The following is a 14380-nucleotide window of genomic DNA, read 5'->3' on the forward strand; positions in this document are numbered from 1 at the left end:
AGCTTTGGCTTGATGCTTTTCTTGCATAGAAGTTGGAGGTCAAACTACCCACTTCCCCCTTCATTCATTTCAGAGAACTTGCTGCCCAGGTAAGCACAGATACCTACATTTTTATTCGATAGCTCCCCTGAAACAGAATTCACGTGCCTGTGAGTCATCATTGACAGTTCCACACTTCTAGTACATGCACATGTGTACCCACCACCACAGTTTGGAACATCTACACCACCTTAGAAAAGAAGCCCCCCCACCCCACCCCATCAGCACTCATCCCTCAAAGAAGTGCATTGTGGTACCTCACTGTGTGCCCACACGCCAGGGGGCCAAACCCCAGGTGGGCAGGGTGTGCAGGGCATCCCCAGACCGCCGGCCCGCCACCCACAAAAGCCTACAGCCCTCCACCCAGCATCAGCAGGGTCCTTCCATCACAGCCCCCACCCCAGCTCCATGGAGCTGGGCCTGGTAGGTGTGCAGAGCAGCATGGGCAGAAGCTTCTGGAAAAGTTGGCCAGCAGTGCTCTCACCGCTGTGGGCCATGGGAGCAACCTCTCAGTGACTGGACATCCGCAGGGCCAGGAGCCGGCCTAGCTAGACAAACTCTGGCTGCCTCTCCCAGCCGCTGCCTGTGGGGAGCCGCCCGGCGCGGAGCCTCATGGCCGGCAGCCGTACCGGGGCCACGTTGTTGCACTGGTTGGTATTGTACTCGGAGAGCCGCCGTGCTGGGTCCTCCCCAAGGCTCTCCCAGAGCCCGTCGCCATCCTCCCCAGTCACAGCGCCCAGCTGCTCCTCACTGCCACTTCGGCTGTCCCGGCTGCTCTCAGCGCTGGCCTCACTGCCCTGCTTCTCCAGGAAGCTGAGGCGGTGCAGGGCACCCCCGCCTGCCGGGGAGGGCAGCTCCGGGGCCTCCTCCAGCTCTGAGTCAGAGTCATTGGAGGCGATGTGCGGTTCTGGCAAGTCCAAGGGAGACAGGGACAAGGAGGCAGGGAGAGACAGGAGGAAGATGTGAGATGGGGAAGGAGGAAGGGACAGATGTGCCATGGGTCTCTGCCTCCCAAACGCTGAGCGACATCCCCACACAGAACCCCTGCCCGGTCAGGCGGAGGCACGGAGTCTCAAAACACTTGGGTCTTTTCCACTTTCAGGTGCCCACTTGTAGGCACCTAGAAATGCTGTCTCTTAGGGAGAGTTGGTAACAGATTAAAGACGATTGAACAAACAAGCAACATATGCTCTTTGAGCGAGACAAATCAGAACACAGCTTCCGGACCCCTGACCTGAACCCACACATCATCCAGCACTCACCGAGGGGCCCGTCCTCAGCCTCCTCTTGCAGGGGGAAGGCCGCACCCCCGCTCGCCTCCAGGTACGGCACCTGGACCACCACCTCAGCTTGCTGGCTGGACGTCCCCTCCTGCAGGGTGAGGTGGAGGTCAGAGGGGCGCCCCAGCTCCAGCCATCCCCAGTTCCATTTTCTGTCTTGTGAGTTAAAACCCTGAAAACTTAACACCCACTGAGCATTTGAGGACCCTGCTGCTGTGAGTGAGAAGGCCAGTCAGTCCCGGCTTGGACACCAGGGCAGGGGCTGCTGTCCTGAGGCTGCACCAAGGCCTCACACCTCTGCCACCTCAGGTGCATGGGGAGGACTGAGCACAGGAACGAGGAGCTACTCTTAGATGAACAGACTTATGGACGTGAGAGCCATTGGGCAAAGGGAAACCCATAGCTTGGATCCAGCCACGCTTCATGGGCCAGAGCACAAGCACTTGCTGCAGGCCCACAAGTGGCAGGTCAAGTGCAGGCCTGCTCTGAGCTCCAAGGAGGGACACAGGGCAGGCTGCAGGGCCTTTGCACTGCCTGGGGCTCTGCCCTTAGCATTGAACCCAAACTTTTTTTTGTCTTTTAGGGCTGCACCCACGAATATGGAGGTTCTTAGGCTAGGGGTCCATTTGGAGCTACAGCTGTTGGCCTAGGCGAGAGCCACAGCAACGCCAGATCTGAGCCACGTCTGTGACCTACACCACTGCTCATGGCAATGCCAGATCCTTAACTCACTGAGCAGGGTCAGGGATCGAACCCCTGTCCTCATGGATGCTAGCTGGGTTTGTTAACTCCTGAACCCACACTTAATCCAGTTCTTGGCCTAAAAGATGCCTTGGAGCCCACCCCCACGCCCCACCCGGGCCCAGTCACACATCTCCCAGTCATTTCCATCTATGTCCCACAAAGAGTGTGCAGGACACCCCCCTCCCCAGTCCCAGTGATGCCCAGCACCCCTCACCCAGCATGACAGCCCTCACCTGGCCACCAGGCACTTCCTCGGGCTCCTCCTCAAAGACCAGGCTGTAGTGGGTGATGAGGGTCTCCACGATGCAGGCCTGGTGGGGGTAGTCCACCAGGGAGGAGAGAGACACTGTGGCCTCAGTGGGCCGGGGCCGCAGCAGCGTGGGCCCAAACACGATGCCCAGGTTCCCTGGTGTCATCTTGTTGTCCTGCTCCACCTCCACAATCCTGGGGGTTGGGGGTGCAGGAGCAGGTGTGAGCGGCTCCCGGGACCCTGCCACCCTTGGCCCTGCCTGGCCGGTCCTCACCTGCGCAGGTGCCGCACCAAGTACTGCAGTGTGGCCCGGTTCTCCAGCGGCAGGTCCTGTAGGAGCTCCCGCAGCCGGCCTGCCATGGCCACTGCTGAAGCCTCTCTCTCAGTGACGTCCACTCGGCCCCGGGATGCTGCCTTGGCCTCAGCCTCTGCCTTGAGACTGTCCTTGGCCAGCCCCACAAGCTCATGGTAGAGGCGGAAGGAGATGAGTGGCTCGGGCAGCTGCAGGGTGAGCGGTCAGGTGTGGGGGTCAGGAGGCCTGTGCAGATCCTGCCTGTCCTGCTCTGGCCCCGCCCCTACCAGGCACCAGTCCCTCCCACCTTGTACTGACCGTGCCCCTGCTCAGCACTGGTCACACCCATCTGGCATTTGCCCTGTGCCGCTAAGGTCCAGCTTAGCATGGGCTCTGCCCCGTTCTGGTCTCACCTGGCGCAGGTAGAGTTTGAGGACATTGCTGATGTCGTGGGGTGAGGCCTGCGACAGCTCCACCAGCTCCTTTCCATTCTCAAAGGCCTGGCACAGCTTCTCCACACGTGTCTTCACCCCATTGACCCGGTAGATACCCTGCAAAAGCTGGCAAATCAGCCTCAACCCACGCCCCTTCCCCTTCCTGCACTTCCCCTTGGCCAGAACCCCCGCTGCTGTGTCCACGGTGGTCACCTTGGTGCGCAGTGCCCGCTGCTCAATCTCAAAGATGCACTTCTTAACAATGAAGGGCACGCCGTCGGGGGTGCTTCGAGCGGCCTGGCTGAAGTCCTGGCCAAAGAGCTGCAGGCGCCCCTGCAGCTTCTTGTGGCCACACTGGATGGCCAGGGTCTCCAGGCACTTCTTGTGGCAGGCCAGGCAGCACTGGGAGTGGGTGCAGAGTGAGCAGCCCTTCCCAGCCTCCCAGCCCAGCGCAGACACCCCTGGCTCCACCTCCTGCCTCCTCCCTGCTGCTCTCACAATGCCCCCTGGGGGGCAGTTTCTGAAAGCACAATCCAGATCTTTGCCCTGGCTTCCTTTCACCCCTCCTAGCTGGGAGACACGCCCCTGCTGCCATGGCAGCCTTGGCACTCATCCATCCACCTTGGCTTTCTGCCCTCTGATCCTGCCTCCAGGCCATTGCACTGGCTGTGCCCTCTTCCTGGGACGCTCTCCCCCTAGGGGAGATGCTCCTACGTAACTTCCCTCAGGTGTGCCCTGCATGGGACAGTCCTGAGCACGTATAGGAGGGTGCCTGGCTTCCCCTGGGACCACCTCTCACCTCCTCACACTCAGCACCCTGGAAGTAGACATAGCTGTTGCACTCCCGGCACTTGGCGGGCGTGCGGAGCTTCCGGAGCCGGTGGGTACGAGCTGCCTTGGACAGCCCCACGTGGCGGAAGGGCCCACTGGGCACCGCCACAGGCAGCTCTGGGGCCATGCCATTGAGGTCAGCTGGTGAGGGAGAGGGGGGTGGTCAGTGTCACAGAGGCAGGTCAAGGCCAGGCCCACAAAAGGAGTCCAAACCCCATCACTCCCCACCGCCAGGCTCAGTGGCCTCTCACTCTGGTCAAAGGCTGATGCCCCTGCACTGCCCTCCTGGTCGGCCAGCTCCTCGCTGGATGACATGGTGCCACTGGAAGACATCCGTTCAAACTTCTTAAAGTCGCCTGAGCAGGAAACAGGGGCATCAGACACCCGGAGTGGGGAGGGTCCAGCCAGATGCTCCCCAGCTCCATGACCCCAACTGCACCATAAGCCCACTGAAGCCTGGGAGGGGCGGCAGCTCTCCACCCCTGGGCCAGGCAGGCTCCTTCACCTGAGCCAGGGCTGGGGTCCAGACTGGCCTCGGAGTCCGAGATGGAGATCGGCCACGACTTGTGCACCTGGTGTCCTCGCCCACCTGCGAAAGAGGTGTCCCCAGTGAAGGGCTGAGGGGGGCTGCAGGGAGGTGGTGCCCGCCCCGGCTGGACACTCACCCCTGCGGTCCTTGGCAAGAGCCCCATCACTGGGCCCACCTTCCTCCGGGGGGGTGCCTGCAGCCTCCGCCCCTGCATTGTCGCCAACGTTGAAGCTACCCTTCCGAGCACGCATGACCGGGGACCTAGTAGGACCAACAGCCAAAAAGAGGGGCCATGACGGGAATCACAGGCTCCCTGCACTTGCTGGCGTCTCAGGCAGGAAGGCCCACCCCAGCGGGCATGTGCAGATAGCATACCAGGCATTGGTGGAGACGTGGGGCTCGAAGTCATAGTGCACATCGGGCTCCTCACCACGCTGCAGCTGGCGCACGTGGGAGGCGTACTGCTGTCCTGGGTCATACAGCTTGCTGCTCTCACACAGCATCTGGAAGTGCACGGGCAGCGGGGCCGTCTGCATGTGCATCATCTGGTAGTAGGAGATGGTGGCCTGCGGGTGGGTGGGCACATGAGTACTGAGCGGTCTGAGGCTGGAAGGCAGCTTCCCCACCCATCCTGCCATGGGAGTGCGTGGGGCCCAAGCGCGCACCGACTTGATGGTCTGATCGCTCTGCCGGATGACCTCCTGGATCTGCCGGAGTGCCGTCACCTTGGTGTCCTCCAGCTCCTGCTTCTGTGTCTTAGCATCCGCCACACACGTGCGGTACGTGGCCATGGCTTCCTCTGCCTGGGTTGAGGGCAAGGGGGGAAGGGTAACCAGAGGTGCCTCAGCCTGTGGATCAGCCCTCAGGGCATCGTGGGGCCCTGCACAGAAACCAGCCAGGCAGAAAAGGATGGGAAGGCATTCCTGGCAGGAGGCACAGCTTGGACAAAAGTCCCACTCAGGACTTCAGGAACTACCGCCACCAGTTTTGCCCTCCACTGCCCCCTCACCTTGTTCTTGGCCTCCTCCTCCAGGCGCCGCCGCTTGTCCAGGGTCTTGGAGGCTGCACCCCCCGCCCCGGGTCCAGTGCCAGCCTGCTCTTCCTCCGCCTTGGCCACCAGGAAACGGGCTTTGTCGTGGTCCTCGCAGCGCTGAACATAGCCCTGCTTGGCCTTACGCAGATTTGACTCGGCCTCTTGCTATGGGTGTGGGAGTGAGCAGACCAGCCCCATCAGCCATGTACTGCATTAGGGACTGCCATCTTTCTGCCAAGACACCTTGGTCAGTCAAGCAGAGCCCCCCCAACCCAAGACCCAATGGTGGAAGAATAGGTAACATCTACATTGGGATCCTGGGGAGAAGTCAGCATCTCATGCGCATTTTACAGCTGGGGAAGCCGAGCCACAGCTAAGGTCTGAAGGAGTTAGAAACTGTATCATCCGGAGTTCCCGTCATGGCGCAGTGGTTAACGAACCCGAGTAGGAACCATGAGGTTTCGGGTTCGGTCCCTGCCTTTGCTCAGTGGGTTAACGATCCGGCGTTGCCGTGAGCTGTGGTGTAGGTTGCAGACGCGGCTCGGATCCCGCGTTGCTGTGGCTCTGGCGTAGGCCGGTGGCTACAGCTCCGATTCAACCCCTAGCCTGGGAACCTCCATATGCCACTCACGGCCCAAGAAATAGCAACAACAACAACAACAACAACAACCAAAGACAAAAAGACAAAAAAAAAAAAAAAAACTGTATCATCCTCTGACACCTACACCCACCCCCACCAAAGCAACTTGTGCGTCTGTCTCTTTCACTTCCCGTGTTATAGATGACAACAGTGAGGCCGCCCAGACAGGAAGTCAGGCACCCTCAAGGTTGGCAGGAAAAGCACTTAGTCAAAACCCAGTGGGCCTTCTGGGGGCCACACCTCACAGCCTACACCATCAGAGGATTAGACATAAAGAAAATAACTCATCCAAGTACTAGGGGAGACCATGGGAGGATTTTTAAAAATAAACATAGGGGAAGACCTTTCCGTGCGTGACACAGAACCCAAAAACTATAAAAGAAAAGACTGCCACTAATAATCATGGGTTTCAACCGGCAAAAACAGGCAACAGGTTAAATCAAAAGTCAAAGCAATAAACTGGAGGTGGGGGAGTCTATAACACATATATATCATCAAGGGTTGGATTCTCTAATACGTAAAGACCACTGGCAAATCAACACATTCACCCTATGACCCATCATCAAATTTTGGACACTGATCTGAGAGAAATGATAGGTCACAAGTCTGAGGGACAGGGGCAAAGCTTGTCAACAGCAGTGGTGGTTGAAATAGCAACAGCCAACCAACATCTAAAATGTCCATTAATGGGGATTTAGTGAAATACACCACATGGTGTGAAAAAGGGATGAGGAGCTTCACATGGACTGAAATGGGATGAGTCCTCCGATGTGGAGGTGAGTGTAAAAGGCCAGAAGTGAAACAGGGTATTCGGCAAGCTGTCATCAGGTGTACAAAAGCAGGGAGAGGTGCACTTGGCAGCTATTCCAGAGGGAGCCACAGGCCACCACTAGCTGTAGCTGTAGCTGAGGCTGTGGGGGCACTTCTCACTGCAGACCCTATTAACAGATCAAAAAAGCAACGCAAAAGATACCAGTGCCTTTGGAACAGCCCCAAAGAGAGAACTTCCCTTTCCCTCCAACCCTGGCAGCTCATGGAAGCCGCGGGAGACACTGTTCCTCCAGATGACTGAACTGTGACAGTGATGGAGCTGGGGCAGGTCAGAGGCAGGACCCGCTGCAACCTATGATACCACAGCCAGCCCCCACGGGGGCACAGGAGGGGCCACTGTGCCAGGTGTTCGCAAAACTCAAGAAAGGACCGCCCAAGACTGGGTCTGAAGGCTGCGCATGCGCAAACCTGCCCGCTCTGCCCCCTCCCAACCTCGCGCCCCCCGCCCCCACGGTACCAGCTTCCTCTGGGCACGGTGCCAGGACTCCTTGATCTCCTTTCTGCGCTTCTCATGCTCAAGCCTCCGCAGGTTCAGGGGCTGGGGGGAGGGGGTAGAACGGGGGTGAGCGAGGACCCTGGCTCGGCCCCCTCCCTCTCCCCCTCCCTCCGCAGCACAGCCCACCTGCATGAAGGTCTGGGTCTGCAGTGTGCCCACTGCCTGCACCATGCCATGACCAAACTCCAGGTCCTGCTCCAGGGCCAGCAAGTAGATGGACAGGAGCGGCATGTGGGGCTGTGGGGGTGGGGCCGGCTGTCATGGGGTGGATCAGGAGGGGCGCCCCAGCTCCCCAAGCCCTCGTGGAAGCCCAGCCGCCTCCCCCGGGCCCTTAGCTGAAGTTGTGCAGATGAGGAACCCTCTCCTTTGACCTTTCTCGACGGGGCTGCGACATACCCGGCCTGAGCGCCCCCCGTGCTGCATCGCTTCCCCCCAGGGCCCCCACCTCCTGGGTGACGCTCTGTCTGCTGTTGTGGACAATCTTCTGCAGGCCTTTGGCGAAGTCCATCTCTGCAGGCGGGGAGGGGCGGGAGTGCAGGGGTGAGTACAGGGGCCAGGGCCCTCCCACCAGCCCCCACCCGGCAGGACCCAGCTCGCACCCAGGGCTGTCCGCTTCTCCAGGTAGCCAATGAGGTCCTTCATGTACTTGGCCATGTTCTTGGCGTACTGTAGGGCTGCGTCCACGCCACCCTCGCAGCGCTGCAGCAGCATGTCCACCTCCTCCGGGGGCAGGCAGCCTGCAGGGCGTCCACTCAGCTGGGTCTCCACCCTAGTCACCCTCCAGCCCCCAGCCCCAGTCCTCTGCCGCTCAGCCCACCACTCAAGCGCCTACCCATCAGGGGCTCAGAGACTCACCCACATCACAGTCCTCAGTGCTGGTGGGAGCACCCTCACTCCCCTGTCCGTACAGGTTCTCCATGGACTGTACGGGAGGGACACAGGTGAGGCCAGCCTGTGCTGGGCCCTGGTGGATGCCCACCCTGCCTGGGACAGTCACCGCCCCCCTGGACAGAGCAGGAGACCACGGGCCCCACCAGCCTGAGCCCGCAAAGCATCCAGGCCACCCTGCTCACCTGGCCCGGGTCCCCGGGGGGCACTGACAGGAGAATGCTGCTGTCCACTTCACCCATGAGGAATTCGGACACTCTGCAGGGGCAGAGGGGAGAGTGTTAAGAGGCACGTGGGTCCCCACACCCTCTACCTCCCTCCGCAGGGCCCCACGCTCACGTGCTACTGAAGGAGACGGCAATGGTCTCCAAAGCCTTCTCAAACTCCTGCTTGTCAGACTCATTGTTGGACTCGTAATGGAAGGCTGGGGGCAGAGACAGGACAAGAGGGGTTGGCCCACTCTGGGAGGTGACCACTCGTGCAACTAACTGAAGGAGGAGCATTGGAGCTGTTGTGCCCATTGAACTCCTATGCATCCTTCAAAACCCACTTCACACATCCCCTCCTTTAGGAAGCCGTCACTGCCCTGTCCTGGCCAGCTACCTTTGATCTTGGCAATGAGAGTGCCAGCAGCCGTGAGCGTCTCCAGAGTGTTCAGCAGTGGGTACTTAGAGATGACCTGGCGCATCACACGGAGGGCCTCACCCAGGCGCTCATGGGCCAGTGGCCGGCGGGCCTCAAGGAGGTCTGCTGGACAGAGTGGGTATGAGCAGGGAGGGAAGGAAAGCCTGCCCACCTCCTCCTCAGAGCTCCTATCCCCAGGTAGGGAAACTGAGGCCAAGGTGGGAGAATGTAACTGCCTGAAGTTCAGTGTGTGACCTCAGGGGGGACACTGTCCCTCTCTGGACTGCTGGCCAGGTCAATAGGCCAGCCAAGGCACTTCTGCTCAAAACCCTCTTTCCCACCAGAAAGCAAACTCCCATTGCCCTTCAAGTTGAAGTCCTGGTGCCTCTTCCTCCAGGCAGCCCACCTGGCCTCTGCCCCAAACACTCAAGGCTCCATCCAGCTCTTCCCCAGCCCTGACTGCCTGGGCACTGCGGCTTAAATACCCCATTATCTCCCTCTCTCCCACCAGCCTCTCCATGAGGCAGGCAGTCATCGCCCCTGTTTTGCAGATGAGGAAACAGAGGCACACAGAAATGATTTTCCAAGGATCACACAGCTTTTTATCTACACGAGGCATGAGCATGGGACTCTGCCTGGCTTTATCTTGAGGGCAATGGGGAGCCATAGAAGGAGTTTGGGCAAAGGAGGGTCAGGGTCAGATCTGCATCTTGGAAGGTGGCTTTAAATGTTCTTAAACGTTCTTTCTCAAATGTTCTTGATTGGAAAAAAGCCATGTGTGCAGGCAGAACAGTGTGCACAAAATACACACCATCTAGTGGAGACAAAACCAGAAGCGACATGTGGGTGAGGAAGAAATGACCAGACGCTGGCATCCAGGAGGTGTTTGGCTGCTAGCTGGGAGCACAGCTTCCACACCTGTGTGCCCTCTGCCTGGTGGGTGATGCTCAACAACAGTAATAAGTGGCACCTGAAAATAGGCGTCTGATCCCTTTCCTTTCCTTTTTTTTTTTTTTTTTTTTTTTTTTTTTTTGTCTTTTTGCTATTTCTTGGGCCGCTCCTGCAGCATATGGAGGTTCCCAGGCTAGGGGTCCAATTGGAGCTGTAGCCACTGGCCTATGCCAGAGCCACAGCAACACGGGATCCGAGCCGCGTCTGCAACCTACACCACAGCTCACGGCAACGCTGGATCGTCAACCCACTGAGCAAGGGCAGGGACTGAACCCGCAACCTCATGGTTCCTAGTCGGATTCGCTAACCACTGCGCCACGACGGGAACTCCTGATCCCTTTTCTGCACTAAGGACCCAGATAGATGCCACCAGCAGGGAGACAACCCCCTCCCCCGCCATGGAGGCCCTGGCCCCAAATTCCTGTACAGCCCATTCCTCAGACGAGGGCACAATCTGCTGCTTGAAATCCGAAGCCAACTCAAGGGGGCAGGAAGGAGCTTCAGGAATCCCGGGAGGCCACCAAGGAAAGGTTGGGCCACGCCCCTTCCCAGGACATTCCTTCCACCACCCCGCCGCCCCTCGGGTTCCTTTGGCCGCAGCCACCTGGGTCCCCCTGGCACCCCCGCCTGGGAAGCTGATGGCAGGTGGGACTCTGGTGAAGCCCGGAGGAGCCCAGCTCCGCAAGGCAAGCACCTAGAAGCCCTGCACCCCCAGGGGCCTGCCACGAATGCCCCAAGCGCCACGTGCTCCCCACCAGACCCCTCACCCCGCACGGTTCCCTCACCTAGGGGCCTGGCCTGGCAGCGCACAGGGCCCTGATCCAGCCCGGGGTGCACTGTCCCACAGATACACATGGCGCGGCCGTCAGGGGGTGGGTACCGAGAACACACAGGACAGAGGTTGGTCTGGGGTCCTTGGTGCCGGGTCCTCCGCAGCCAAACTGGCTCTGGCCGGTCTGAAGACCCTGCCCCCACTGAGGGAAGCTCCGCCCCAGCGGCATCCCACTAGCCCAGGCCGGGGTTCTCAGCTCCTGGGATTTGGGATGGGGCCAAGCCAGCAGGAGGCAAGGAAACAAGCCCAGGCAAGGGGATGAGGAGAGGCCAAGAGACCCTGCCCCGCCCACGTGGATCCCTCCTGGGCGGACTGCACAGGGGTTCGCAAGCTGCTGTGCGGGTCTGTGTCCCCACAACAATCCTGATATTCAGAGGACATCTGGTCCTAGTCAGCAACCCTGCGGGGCGCATTGTTGCCCCATTTCACAGATGAAGCTGAGAGAAGGGACAGCTGGCAGGAGGTTCACAGCAACAAAAGCAGCACCGAGCTGGAAGCCCATCCGTTCTGCTCCCTGGGCCTCTTCCCTGCCCAGGGCAACACCAAAGTACAAAGAAGGGTGCCCCAGCTCTGGCTGACCTTCTGCAGGACTCCTGCTGGCTTGGCCCCGCCCAGGCCTGGCCTCCAAGGAAGCGCCAGGATCGGAAAGGAACCGAGATTAGAGTTTCCCCAGGAAACAACTTGCGCCCCACCCGGGACTAGATAACCTGGGGCTGACATACCAGTCCCAGCCGAGGCCTGGCCAGAGCCCCCCATTAGCCCTACGAAGCTGAAGTCTCTCTCTAGGCTGAGGTGACATTGGGACTCTGCCCCCAACTTGGTGGGGTGAGTCAGGGCCCCACAGTGGGCCTCAGTTGCCTCATCTGTAAAATGGGCACCTGGAGGGAGCTGGCCGGAGTGTTTAGCACAGCCCTGGCACTGCGGTTTCCGGGAGGAGGGATCGAGGTGCCCTCCTTGGCTGCCAGGGACAAACAGGAAGCAGATGAAAATAACTCAGCAGGAAGCTGGGCTGTCAGCGGACGCGCGGAGAAAACGGAACTGCCATCCCACAGGCCAATCACTCCTGCAGCTTACGTGCCAGTCCTGCCCCTGTCCCTCTTGAATCTCTGTCCAGAAATTCAGACCTCAGCCTGCCTCCAGTGCATTTCAGTCCAACATGCAGATCCATCCCTTCTCTATCACCTTCTATGGCTCCCCACCACTGTCAGGACAACATCCAGGGACACTCTGCTTGCCATTCTCAATGCCTTCAGCCTCATAGGCTTCATACACCAGAACTTTGTTCTTCCAAATGCATCTCCATTTGATGTTTCTGAGGACATTCCCTCTGCCTCAATGCCTTTCCTCCCTAATTGCTACCAAACTCCTATACATCCCTTGGAACCCTAGCTGCAGTGGCTTTTTCCATGAAGCCCTCCCTATAACCCCCTTCGGAGCCTCCCCCAGTCCCTCCCTCCACCTGCCTGACCCCACCCGGCTTGGGACATCTGTGTCTGACTTTGCCTTCTACCCAGGCCTCAGTGTGCCTGCAGCTTCTCACCGTCATGCAGAACACACTCCTTCAGCTTCTCAAGGCCCTCGGCAAAGCGGGCCACGTCAGCCAGCAGATGGGAGATGTCCTCCACGGTGTCGGGGCAGGGTCCCTGGTTGGGTACCTCGGCCGGACTGGCTGTGGTCAGTGGGCTGCGGTGGCCACGGCCAAGCGTCCAGGTGCTGGCTCCGGACAATGGGAAGCCAGCCGCACTGGCGTGGCGGCTCAGGCTGGTGGGCCTCTTGAGTGTGCCTGTGGCCTTGGCATTTGAGGCCACACTTGGTGGTTCCAAGCTGGGTCCCAGGGACACTGTATCAGCCCCATCTCTCCTGGTTAGCTCCTGGGAGGGGAAGGGGAGCTGGTACAGCAGGTGTTCCCCCGACCCCAGGCCCTGCCTCAGTTTCCCCAGAGGTGAAGTGGGGCTCTGGAGGGTCTTCAGCCTGACTCCACAGGGGCAAAGGCCACAGGTCAGAGGGCTGAGATTTGGTGTCATGCCCCTCCCACACCTGTTACCCAACATCCTCTTCCCCAGAGCTTTCACAAACAACCGTCTCTGCCCCAAACCACAGCCAGGGGCGGTGCCTGCAGGGGTGCGGGGGAGGGGCACCCCACTTCCTGAGAGGGTAGGGAGGGCTAGGGTCTCCTTAGCTGCCCTCAGGCCAGGTCACTGCAGGTACACAGACTCATTGGTAATGATACCTTGAAGCCTGGACTCTAAAGGTTCAGCAGGCCCCCGAGTCTCACAGACGCCCCCAAAATTTACACCCAGGCCCTGTGCCCATGGGTCTCATCCCACACTCTGCTCCCTATAAACCTTCTGCCCATGGCAGTGCCATGGCTCTCAAATCTAATGGTGCCTGGAGGCCCCCAGTTCTGAGCCCCTACCCTAGAGTCCCAGACCCAATGTGCTCACACCCCTACACCCGCCCAGCACACTCCCGGGACCCCACAACCAGCCCTGGATAGGATGGTGGTGTGGTGGCCTCCCACAGGGCTCCTACCGTGAGCTGAACACTGGGGTCCCGGCCCATCCTGCGTGGCCCCTGCTGTCCAGCCCGATGGGGGCTGTAGCTGGCTCGAGCCCTCTGCTGCTGGCCCAGCATGGCACTGCCTGGCCCTGCCCGGCGGCCTGAGCACAGGGTGACCCCCCCCACCCTGTCCCCCTGCTGTCCAGGGGGCGCTCCAAGGTTCCCTGCCTGCTCCGCGCTCCCAGTGGAGGTTCACTCACCCCCGAGGGCTGTGGGCAGGGGCTTCCCGCCCGGTTCTTTTTCGAGATGGATGGGGTTTTCATGAGCTCTCGCTTCTTCCTGGAGAACATGGTGGGGCCGTGCCCAGCAGCCCCGAAGGGCCCGAGGGCGGCGGGCCGGGGGTCTCAGCGCCGCAGCTCCTGATGTTGGTGGCCTCAGGACCACATTGTCACCGGCCACCCCCTCCCCAGCTGTCAGGCCCACGTGACAGGCCCAGCCCTCATTGGCAGCGCTTCCCCCCACAGGAAAAGGCCTCCGGAGGCGGTGACGCAGACCCGCCCCTAATCCTCTCAGGCCTGGACCTCAGCCTGCCCCTCTGCACAGTGGGCTTGAAGGTGGGGTCCTGGGCCCCGCCCCTAGCTTCCGCTTTCAGTAGCCCTGCGCGCGCATGTGAGATGAGGTTCCCCTGCCTGGTGCTGGCCCCAGACGAGCCCCAGGCAGGCACACGGCGGCCACTAGAGACGCTGACCTTCACTCGGAAGACCTAAATCACCCAGCAGAGCAGACACGCGTGCACAGTGACACACAGCGACACGGACTTGGTCCTAACACGTGCTCAGAAACCACCAAGCTCCCCAGATGAAACGGATACAGACACACCCGCCCTCCAGTTGCTGTTCCCTCATGGGTGTGCCCACCCTGCGTCCTCTGGAGAGCCCCTGTTGGGCCCAGGGCTGGGCCAGAGTAGGGCAGAGCGGTCACCCCCCTGTGCCCCACCTGCATTGGCCTCAGCCCAGCTCCCCCCAGCCGCATTCTACATCCTGGGCACACGCACCGACCCCTGGCCACCGGACCACTGGCCAGCAGCAGGGCTGATAAAATGCCTCAGGCCACCTCACCGTCTCCTCCCATCCCAGCCATGGCCACTCTCAGAACTGGGGCCAGAGCGGTGGGTACAGTTCCCCACC

The 14380-nt window shown here is 60.3% G+C and overlaps 1 protein-coding gene across 4 annotated transcripts; it reads right to left on the reverse strand.

Annotated features, from left to right (window-relative positions):
* Positions 1 to 90: 90 nt before the first annotated feature.
* ARHGAP45 (Rho GTPase activating protein 45) lies at positions 91 to 13643 on the reverse strand. 4 transcript variants are annotated; one of them, XM_003353961.5, is made up of 23 exons: positions 13454 to 13643; positions 12235 to 12565; positions 8891 to 9034; positions 8627 to 8711; positions 8473 to 8545; positions 8255 to 8321; positions 7999 to 8136; positions 7845 to 7909; positions 7526 to 7636; positions 7361 to 7441; positions 5409 to 5597; positions 5065 to 5202; positions 4775 to 4965; positions 4536 to 4660; positions 4376 to 4459; positions 4122 to 4226; positions 3839 to 4011; positions 3253 to 3441; positions 3019 to 3156; positions 2588 to 2814; positions 2297 to 2507; positions 1302 to 1410; positions 91 to 946 (listed from the first exon to the last, which is right to left on the reverse strand). In XM_003353961.5, the coding sequence occupies exons 1-23, from the start codon at positions 13541 to 13543 to the stop codon at positions 588 to 590; spliced, it is 3423 nt and encodes a 1140-aa protein (XP_003354009.2). In that variant the 5' UTR covers positions 13544 to 13643; the 3' UTR covers positions 91 to 587. The 4 variants fall into 4 exon arrangements, with proteins under 4 accessions (XP_003354009.2, XP_020939943.2, XP_020939942.2 ...); XM_021084284.2 differs by having other exon boundaries at positions 10648 to 12565; XM_021084283.2 differs by lacking the exon at positions 13454 to 13643 and adding an exon at positions 13227 to 13356.
* Between the last annotated feature and the right edge of the window lie 737 nt (positions 13644 to 14380).

The sequence above is a fragment of the Sus scrofa genome, chromosome 2 (genome assembly GCF_054392235.1).
Source record: "Sus scrofa isolate SSC_HxYL_T2T_F1_AM1 chromosome 2, Sscrofa_HxYL_maternal_Yorkshire_Landrace_v2.0, whole genome shotgun sequence".
Classification (NCBI taxonomy): domain Eukaryota; kingdom Metazoa; phylum Chordata; class Mammalia; order Artiodactyla; family Suidae; genus Sus; species Sus scrofa.

Bases quoted from the DNA above. Each gene is read 5' to 3' on its own strand.
- ARHGAP45 (XM_021084282.2), bottom strand. From the start codon at position 13,543: ATGTTCTCCAGGAAGAAGCGAGAGCTCATGAAAACCCCATCCATCTCG. The intron at 8,712-8,890 runs GTAGCTGGCCAG...CTCTGCCCCCAG, and splicing joins TCTCATTGCCAAGATCAAAG to CCTTCCATTACGAGTCCAAC. The intron at 5,203-5,408 runs GTGAGGGGGCAG...CCCTCAACCCAG, and splicing joins AGGAGGAGGCCAAGAACAAG to GCAGAGGAAGCCATGGCCAC.